An 11,223-nucleotide genomic window follows, 5' to 3' on the forward strand; every position below is an offset into this window, starting at 1 on the left:
CTGATGTGCTTTATTTACTACTGGAAAGCTTCTATTTTGAAAATTATATCATCATTAAAAAAGGTTATATACGGGATGTATTTGATATTCAGCAAAATTCGTTGTTTTTGATGTACATGTATTTCTTTTTTTTACATTATACATTTTCTTATATTTTTCAGTTATCCCTGGCTTCGGTCAGTATTGTCTCAAATGTTTCACTTACGAAATCGAAGAATGGTTGTAAAGAAAACAGTTCAATTCGCAGCAAGCCAATTGTACTTATTAAGACACTGTTTATGAAAAACATACGAAGAATCCTGCAAAAAGCCGAAATAAAACCATAAAATCTTACACTTGTGTTTATAATTGTATCTACGCTAATCACTGAGTAAGACTCTGACGAAAACATTTGCGAAAAGTCCACATAGTCATTGTCTGGTTTTATTAAATGAGTAATATAGAAGCTTGCGCGTTTGCACGGCCTAGCGTTGAGGCATTTAGCGCTCGACACTTAAGGTTTATATTTATTTTTAGACTTACACGTGAAAAACAAATAAGTCGACGCCGGGCAGCGATTTAGTGATTTTTAAATGACCAAACAAAATTAATACTTACTGTATATGGATGCTTCCTGGTACAATTGTAAACTATTTACGAATGAAAATGTTTCAACGATCAAGGCTCCATATTAACGGTAGATTCTAGACACATTATACAGAAATCTCACAACTTAGTTCATGTTAGCCAACCACGAATTCACATATATCGCATCTTGTCAAAATGTGAAACCCTGTATTTGCTTAGAAAACAATGCTATAATATTTCAATCAAAAGCACAAACTGACAAAAAACTTAATGGTTTCATTTGGATATCGAAGATACCAAGCACGATATTTCTGTAAGCAATTGTTGTTGACAATAGCGTAAATATTATCGACATTTATGTTACGTAATAATCATTTCGTAGAACGTAATATGAATAGGCAATAATGTGAGCCCTACAGTACTCAACACACCAAGTATATACATGTAAGTACATAAACACTACTTGCTCAGAGCATAATGTCGGTTATATTTGAAAGCAAAAGTCTAAACAGTCTAAAACCATATCTTTTTATTTGGCGATATCTGGCAATTACATCATGCGCAACACAAAAGAATGACATTATATAATTGTGCAGACATATAATAAGTAAGAAAATTACTTACATACGTAAATATTGCACAACTTAATCTTTGCAATCTTTCAAAGCGTATATGGTCATATATACAATCAAAATACGCTATCTCGAAGTAGTTTGGACATCGGAAAATACTTCGAGATAACGAATATTCGATTGAACTGGAATACAAAAAGAAAATAACTAAACCCAACACATTCTAAGAAAGTTCGACCTAGCCAGAACATCGACAAAACGAAATTCGACAAATAGAGTTCCGGCTGTGTTTTATATCCGCTGGATATATTTCAAGGCCATTGCGAATTCAATGCTTGTCTTGTATTGATATTTCAACGATGCAACTGTTAGTTTCAAAGCACACAACGTCATAATTTGAAAACCTCGATGACGTTTTGCATGTGCTTGGATCTTCCGCCGCCTGTTATCAAAGAGGAAACGTACATCTGGTCCTCCATGGCAGAGAGGGACACGGTTTTTGGATTGATGACTCCAGACAGCAGAACAAGAAGCAAAACTCCCCCAGGAGACAGCTTCACGACGTTGTGTGAGGAGTAACCACACACGTAGATGTGTCCATGTATATCAAGACACATTCCTGTTGGGTTCCTGAGTTCGTTGTTTCTGAAAACGAATTTCGGTTGAGAATCAATTTTCACGCCGGTTAGAATAAGACCGGTCACGGTGTGTAACGTATAGTCTGTGACGTACAGTTCGTTCTGGTCTCGGTTTGTTTGTACGTGTTGAGGGTCAGTAAAGAGGATTTCACCGCGCTGATTGTGTCTCAATGATGCAACCTCCTCTCCGGCTTTTGTGACGATTTTAACGTACCCACCTTTGACGGTAACAACTATAAAGCCCTCTATCGTACAGATTCCGTAGCATATGTTGCTGGTTTTGATCAGCCGCTCTGCGCAAAGATTGTTATTTCTGACCTTTACAAGAACAATTTTGTCATTGTCAGGAACGGTAACTGCTGCAGTCAATGAATCAATAAGAGTCATGTCCCATATTTGGCTTGTAAACACGTACTGGGTGACGATAACACCGTCGTTGTGTACCAGCAACATTTTATTATTGTTCCGATCAAGCGTTAGAAAGTGGTTGTTGTTGAGGGTGCATATAGCGGCGATCATTGGCTCGTCCTGGTCGTCTTTACGATTAAGTCGGATATCGTGCAGTTTCTGCGCATGCTCAGAACTTAACGTTTTGAAAGACTGTGGTCGGGACACTGCCGTCATTCTACTGCTTGTTGTGGACACACTGCTTCCACGCCTTCCTTTTGATTGGTCTGGCTTTGTGTGTCGATCCTCAATGATATCGTCGTTTTCATGACTGACTTCTACTTTGCCGATTACCCCTGGCGTGGTGTTTAAAGCGTCGTTTACATTCCTGTCTATAGCAAGGTCGTAATGGACGGGCTGCAGCCTGCTGTGAACACGTTGGAGGGAATATTTGTACTCCAAACAGCGTTGACGTGCCGCGTTCACTTTGTGAATGGTCTGTGGAGTAATATATTCAGATTTCATACTCTGTGTCAGATCTTTGGACATCTCAATGGCGTTAAATATATTATCGCATTCTTCTATTTTAGATTCAATCTGTAGACTTTCTGCATGTTGTGTATACTCAAGTTCTGCAGCTATATGTCCTTCAAAGTCATCTGCCAACTGTTTCAGGCGATCACGAAACAATGACGCTTTTCTCAGACAATCAACTTTCTCCGATTCGTTCTGCATTTTCAGATCAAAGAACATTTTCTTCAGTGTCAAAGCAGTGTCACTCAGACTATCCATTACCACCAAAATATTGTCAATCTCTCGGAGCTGTGTTTTCTCATTAAAATTGACGTCATTAAGTGCACTTTCCAGGTTGTATGTAACCTCCCCACGATGCTCCCGCTCGTACGACGACATGTCGGCTATTGGTCGTACTTGATGGGTCTTCGTCAACTTCATGGTTTTGTGGAACTGGCAGCATACCTTACAAAATGCCTCGCGACAAAACGGGCACCAGAAGGAAGCTGTTATAGATCTGGAACGATTTCTACACGGATCACAATACTCCATTGCCATTCTTTTGATGGTTTAATGTGCTGTAATCTTTTCAAAAAAAGAATCCAAAAATTGATTGATAAAAGTTCATAACTCGCAAATATTATCTTAAACCCAGTATGACTTATTTATGCCTATGATTGCATTCTGTTAAAGCTAATGATTGCTTTTCTAAACTAAACAGTTTAAAGGCCTTTTAGATAAATTAATTGAAAGCGTTGTATTATGATTATGTTAAACGCTGGGCGATCGTATTTGTGTTTCGGCATTGTCTTATTGTGACAACTGCAAAGCGTTTTAAATGATCTATTCAAACTTATTGGCGGAAGACGGGTTTGAAGTATCAAGTTTTGCTTTTGCGCTTAATGGTTTTCAACTTTTATATGGGTGGTGATCAGTGTGGCCAATTCTTGATTCATGCACATTGGATTAATCTCATTGATCCAACATTCGTTATTTTATCAAATTTAAGAACCACTTTCTCAAAATAAGAGACGCAACTTTTTCAGCACAGTATAGCATTTTTCGCCAATTAATACCTATTATCTGTATTGTAACATCACACAATACACCCCCAAAACCCCAACCTAAATTTCTATAGGAAAATTAGCGGTTTAGAAAGTGAGAACATGGAAAAGTATATCGTATTAAGAGACGATGTGAGAATGTAGTCTTGTCGATTTATTTTTTGTCGACATTACACAGGACATAAATTTCAATTTTGTCTACTTATCTAGTTAATATGTGAACGAAATGACAATATTATTGCGACATGTGGAGTTTTAAATCGCAAGGCAACATTAAACCAGTCGACATGAATACAGTCTAACCCCGTTGGCTCGAACTCACAGGGATCGGCGAAAATACCTCTAGCCTAGGAAAATTCGAGCCAAGCGGGAATGCTTATATTCAGTGTAAAGAAATCGGTCTTTATCATTCGGTTCGAGCCAACGAGTAGTTCGAGCGAAGCTAATTCGATCCAACGGTGTTCGACTGTACGTGATCATAGCATCTTCAGATGCGTTTTACTATTCCATAGTCTAAGACATGTAAATCGAAATATAAATTAACATTACCCCCCCCCCCCCTCAAAACAAGAGGGAAGAAAAGTTCCTTAATTGCTATATATATTATATATATGCACTTAGCTAACATAATACTCACTAATACCTTATATAAGTATATGTTTAAATAAATGTCGGTATATGATTTCTCCTATCGCAAAATTATACTTTGAACAATAACGGGATGAAATAGATTGCAACCTTTCGCGGTAACATTTTGTTTTGGTAAAATGTGAAGGGTAAACATTGGCCGATTGTCTACAATTTTGTCGAATTAACAACGATGTTAACTTTCAAATCTTTACTTCTCATTAACTTAAATAGACACCCTTGTGACTTGTATTTCCCGTAAGGGTTATGCCACCTGTTTCAGATGTACGTGTTTTATCTCTCTCTCTATATATATATATTATCACGTGGCACATAATTCACCATTTAAGGTTAACAATAAATATGTTGACAACGATGCTAACTTTAACGAAGATTTGAAAAATCGGCCCATTGACTCATAGTACAATAGAAGTTTATCCGATTAGCACTCTAGTTTATATGCGAATATCGCGATTTAGAAATCGTTGATTTTTTTGCGCAAGCCCGGTGCGCGATGACGTTCAATTTGGACCCTATAACGGGCTTAAATAACTTTAACAAAATATTTGACTTGGGTCAACGTACACTTATTTTACCATTATTTATTAATATGATCGAACGGAAAACAGTGATGTTTACTTTCGTTGTTTTTATAACAACAAACATTAAAAAACACTCACTTCTTTATATAACTTCTTTAATACATTTTACTATTAAACGACATTGGAAGGAGTTGTTAAGCGATGATTCTTTCGCACTGGCAATTGACTGTCACATTTACAGTAGAAAACACATAATCGTCACCAAAATGCTGATTCCCGAACTCTTCAATTGTAAGTTCGGTGGTGGCTATATGTTTTAAAACTGTGACGTCATATGTTTTCGGAACACATTTGAAATGCCCATACCAGCATGTCCTTCTTGTGCACTCACTGTCACGAATAAACCGCGGCAAGTAGCCTTCTCCTAGATCCCGCCAAAAAACCTCACAATCACATGACCACGGTAAGGGTCCGTTTGAAAACACGTCCTCTGTAAGGCCAGAAAATTCCTCTCCTGACTCGATAGCGTGGCGTAGCGATAAATATCGTTGAGACTGGGCAGCCCCATTGTTTGGGGCCGACATTTTTTGTACGTGATGAAGCGAGGGCCAAAAATGCGGAGGTTGAGCAATAAACGTGGCTCTTGTTTTCTCGGAGGCTACTGCATTGTACAGAAGACATATACAATTCGCCAGAGCAACTCTCTGAAACAAAACGAATACAAATTATGACTTTGATCGAAAACGTTCGTGGACTGCAGTCTTATTCATTCGTTTAATGAAATACACCATAACGCGATATCAAAACCTTTTGTTTGGGGTTCTGACTGTTTTCTATGACAAACACGAGATGTGAGGAACAGTTGTTGCCTACTTCAACATTGTCGATAATAAAAAAATGAACCTTTTCTAATAGTTGAAATATACGTTCCTTATAATATTTGGAAACACAGTTTTCTATCCACATTACGAGAACTTTATGAATAGGTAAGCTGGCGAGAAAATTGCTGAGAATTAGCAAGACCAGACACAACAATTATAACATTACAATATTTAGTTGTAAGTATAACTTGATAAAATTTATCAATGGATACCTACCAAGAATAATTCCATAATTGTTTAATAAGTAAACTGGTAACACGTGGCTTTTAAATCTTATCCTTTCACCATAACGGGATCCTTATGGATCCACTAGTATTTGTAGATATCACAGCAGCACACCTGAGCCACCTGGTCCCAAGTTTATACTTGAGGCCCGTCTCAAGTGAACTCATGTTTATTGTATACTGCCTTCCAATCTTTAAAAAATTATAATCTTATCTTATCTTATCTTATTGTATAATGTCTTAAATTTAATTATATTTTCATTTTGACAGGCATGAAAAGTAAAACTGTACCATTTTCTACAGTTTAGTGATTAATTTCTTTAGTGTGTTTTGTCTACTAGGCGTTGACCTTGTGCCATTAAGCAGGGTCATCGTGATATGTTTTGTCTCCTGGGCGTTGTTGACCTTGTGCCATTAAGCAGGGTCATCGTGATATGTTTTGTCTACTGTGCGTTGTTGACCTTGTGTCATTAAGCAGGGTCATCGTGATATGTTTTGTCTACTGGGCGTTGTTGACCTTGTGCCATTAAGCAGGGTCATCGTGATATGTTTTGTCTACTGAGCGTTGTTGACATTGTGCCATTAAGCAGGGTCATCGTGATTTGTTTTGTCTACTAGGCGTTGACCTTGTGCCATTAAGCAGGGTCATCGTGATTTGTTTTGTCTACTGGGCGTTGTTGACCTTGTGCCATTAAGCAGGGTCATCGTGATATGTTTTGTCTACTATGCGTTGTTGACCTTGTGCCATTAAGCAGGGATCATCGTAAAGTGTTTTGTCTACTGGGCGTTGACCTTATGCCATTAAGCAGGGTCATCGTAAAGTGCTTTGTCTACTGGGCGTTGACCTTGTGCCATTAAGCAGGGGTCATCGTAAAGTGCTTTGTCTACTAGGCGTTGACCTTGTGCCATTAAGCAGGGTCATCGTGATGTGTTTTGTCTACTGGGTGTTGACCTTGTGCCATTAAGCAGGTTCATCGTAAAGTGCTTTGTCTACTGGGCGTTGTTGACCTTGTAGTTTAAATTGTGTCATTAGTTATTCAGTTACTGCATATAGAACTTCTTTCGGTGTATCTGTTTTCCAGAAAGTATTTAGATATACGTTCGTTTGACCGTTGAATGCCTTGTATGATTTTAATTGTAACTGATACACTAATAATGCTAAAGTTAACCACATCAAATCTGTAGAGGATAACTAAAATACCCATTATACGCAATTGTCGATAAAAATGTAGACATTTCCAAACAGATGCCCGATTTTTTCAAACGTCTAATTTAGACTTAAAACGATTTAAGGACTATGATGTCATTAGTCATTTAGTTTTTCAATTATTATCAACTGCTGTTTTGAAAGCCCATATACATATTCATAAAAAGGAAACCGTTGAAACACTCGCTTCGGGCCTCGTGTGACGACATTTCTTAAAGGTCACCGCGTGGCTATAACTATGTCGTTTTTGATTAAGTGTATTTACCTTTGGAATTCCCGTAAGGCCGGGGTTCGCGCCATTCTAGACGATGATATTGCACATTACGGCTTTACAGCAAATAGCACGGACCGTTAAATGGAATAAATCAGATTATATCAATTAGGCGCATAACAGGCGCTAAATAAAACGTCAAAGAAATATTCAGGGAATCATGAATATATCAATATATACTTAATTAGAGCTCAACTTTTCCAGAAACGTACACTTGTTGTTGCTGGGAAAATGTTTGTCTTAGTTTGAAAAGAGAAACATCCTGAAACCTGTGTTTTATAAGAGCTATGCCGATGCGTGTGTGAACTGTTCACGATATGTGTACCTTTATGTTTCTAGTTCAGTGTTGTGTGCGCCATTACCGTGCATGTCTAAACAGGCTTTCTATAAGATGCTTTCATTTCTCGGATCACCTCTGACGTTTTCGTTGAATGCTTGGCTGAAATATTATCAAACTTGAAAGATACATCAAGATTCCAAACACAGACTGAAAGCTTCTTTTTGTCCGAACCGAATTTATAAAGCTTGTTTAAAGATGCACTCTTACTCCCAAATAAGATTTACCATAATTAATTATAGTGTTTTAACATTCCATAAAAGGATGAATAAATGTCGAAAACGGTGGTTCTTATAAAGGATACCGAGTTTAATTTGAAAGAAATGCACACAAAACACGGTATATCTACCATATGAGACGATAGTAGACCACAGTAAATCTTTTAGCATTCGCCAATCATTTAATATTATTGCCCTTTCTGTTATAAAATGCATTTGTAAACAGGTACATGTTATTAGTATCAGTAATTAATATTTTCCATAAATGCATTATTTAGTAAGTAGTTAAAGGTTTATCAATCAAAATTGATGTTTGTTATACATGTGTATGTATTGATTTTTAATAAGAGTGTCACTTTAAATATTGTAAAATTTGTGGTGTTTAAACGTTTATTTCTCAAGCTTACTTACGGTTTGGCCCTTGTCATGAGAACTTTTATTTTTATTTCTCGACTATGGGCTTGTCACTGCGGTTTTCATTCTAAATTTGACTCGTTAGGTGATTTTGTATTAGCTATTTGTCTGAGGAAAGCTGTATAGACCTCAGCCCGAAGTATTTTACTAATAAACTAGAACGTATGCTACGACATTTTGGTCATAACATACCCATTCCGTACTCTTACGAAATCATTGAAGCTGATCATGGATTGTTTTTTCTAGATTGGATTTTGATGATTTTGATCACATCCTTTGAAGTGGCATTGCACAGACGTATGAATAAAGCTGATTGCACTGCACAGTCTAAGGAAGTATATATGTTCGTGATTGTTCCGTAAATTGTTTGCCAAAAGTTCAAAATTGTATTCGCGATTGTTTTCACATTCGTAGTCCATTTTGTCGGTTTCACAAAAAAATAATTGTCATAAAATCCACGAACAGGTTAAATCAACTGTAATATAAAACCATACAAAATGGTTGAAATATTCCATTATGTTTCACATAATTTTCAAAACAGTCGGTAAAAAACGGAAAACAAAATGACTGCCCCTTAAAATAAATTCTCATTTAAGGGCGAGTTTCAACAGTAAATGGAATTTGTCCTTTCCTCGAATCCCGTATTTGGCAAGTTGAGTAATCAATCAAAACGGCAGAAACTTGTAATGGCCGTTTTTGGTCGATATGGGGCAAGTTTTGGCTTATATTGTCGCCAATTGTCGAGTAGTAGTACTGTGATTGTCCCGGTATCGCGTTAAATACATAATAGTTGATAAATTATTGGTTGTTTTACACGAAACATGATTTCACGCATCATTACAACGCACGCAGTACAATTATTATTACAGAAACAGATACGACATTATCACGATGAACACATAAATGGCCAGAGAGAGGAAATGAAACTGTTTATTGTTTATAAAGATCTCCTGGAATGACATTAAAACTTAATCAATTGTTTACAGCAATGTTGTTTCGAACCAGCTTTATAAATGGTTCATATCCATTTATCAACTGATATTGTGCACGTAGCATTCTGGAATGTCCTCTACATTATTTAGTATAGTACATGTATTGTGAGAATGTTCAAGTATATTGAGATGCATATGTACGTCAATTCATACGTAATGCTGGTACTTTAATAGATCTGCTAATATTCTCATAACGTTTGGAATGACCTTATGACATTCACTTAGTCTGCCATTAGGGCCTGTTGGCAATAGGCGCCATTTCATAGTAGAAGCTAATCTAAATATAGAGAGGTTTAGGTGTTGACTCGAAATTCGAAAATATCACTTTTAAGCTGAATTTATATAAATGCTCACAGTTTATCCGTCCAGTGAAAGGGGTCATATAGGGGTCTGTGGGATTTTAATTTTCGTCCATTTGGCGCAGGAACATGGTTCTTTCTTCATATACATAAAATACAATTAACACCTTGCCTTTTGGACGTCATATACATTGTACCCAACAATGAGACATCATATGCAGCTGATCTCAAAGAACGGCTCGGGGAACATCGTATAATCCATTATAACTGTTTGTTTTTTTTTAAATTTGAGTCTATAGTTAAAAAACAACAGCGTATAAAGGATATGGTGGGGGTCATCCGGCGCCACCCCATCCCATAGCGGTTTCTAGGACAGAAGTACAAAAAATGTGCATCAAGTCTTCACCGAAATACACCTTTTTTTCAAGATACAAGACATAGATGATATTTGTTTATTTCAGTGTAAGATCGTATTTTATTTTACGAGTGTCTTAGAAAAACATATTTTGACGAGTGAAAAATATTGTTTTTCTATGATCACTCGTGAAATAAAATACGATCTTATACTGAAATTAGTAAGCTTTTATGAACAGTTATCAACGAAGTTTGATAAATGCAAATATGTTCCAAAACATAACGAAAACACGTTTAATTTAAGCGGGGCATGAATACATAACCAAATTACTACGCCGCCATTTTATGAATGAAAATTTGGAAGGTCAAATGTGTTAGCAAAACAAATGCGGATATTCATTGGATTTTAAATATTTTTCTTAGTTTTAGACTGTTTTTAATGATACATGGATATTCAGTCATGTTACTGTCAAAGACCAGTCAGTTTCGCTTGAAAACAGGTTTGTTTTCCAGGTAAAGAGTAAATGCCACGCTAGTTTGTTGACACATTTTGTGGCGTGTGTGGGGTAAAAAATATATCAGATTATCTGTAAATTGTTGTGTGAATTTTCCGGGAAGCTCGTTTTACGTACAACGTTACAACGACAAACAGTTCAAAATACATTTGAACGATGGTATAAAATTATTTTTATGTTCGAACTGTTGTTTTCTTCTGTATTGTGTTTGGTATGAAAGCAAATGTTCGAACATTCGATCAGATTCAAAATGAAGAGAACGTTTGAAAAACGGGATAACCGGTAATAAACGGTAAGTTGTAAACTTCCAAATATATATTTATCTAAACTTATTAAATATTTCTTTAAATTTTAAACTTTTTTTGCCAAAATTTTCTGGTTCAAAGTGAAGTGTTCTGTTTTGATCAAGGGGACGTTACGACAAAGGATTTTAAAAGTAGTTCTGAAAGTTGATATTATCACTCCTTATTTTGCAGTGAAAATGTCAAATTGATATTTTCCCATATTTCATCAAAAAGCATGAAAGAAAGAAGAATCTTCATTTAAAGTCGGGAATATGATAACAAGAAACATCGTTCCAATGTTTAGCGTCCATGAGCAG

At 36.4% G+C, this 11,223-nt stretch overlaps 1 protein-coding gene across 1 annotated transcript; it reads right to left on the minus strand.

The window, feature by feature from the left end:
- Positions 1–1,528: 1,528 nt before the first annotated feature.
- On the minus strand, positions 1,529–3,235 carry LOC128246182 (uncharacterized). The gene has a single exon (XM_052964371.1). It carries the CDS (start codon positions 3,233–3,235, stop codon positions 1,529–1,531), a length of 1,707 nt encoding a protein of 568 aa, XP_052820331.1.
- Between the last annotated feature and the right edge of the window lie 7,988 nt (positions 3,236–11,223).

Source organism: Mya arenaria, chromosome 9, assembly GCF_026914265.1.
Source record: "Mya arenaria isolate MELC-2E11 chromosome 9, ASM2691426v1".
Classification (NCBI taxonomy): domain Eukaryota; kingdom Metazoa; phylum Mollusca; class Bivalvia; order Myida; family Myidae; genus Mya; species Mya arenaria.

Coding starts and splice junctions, on each gene's coding strand:
- LOC128246182 (XM_052964371.1), bottom strand. CDS start 3,235: ATGGCAATGGAGTATTGTGATCCGTGTAGAAATCGTTCCAGATCTATA.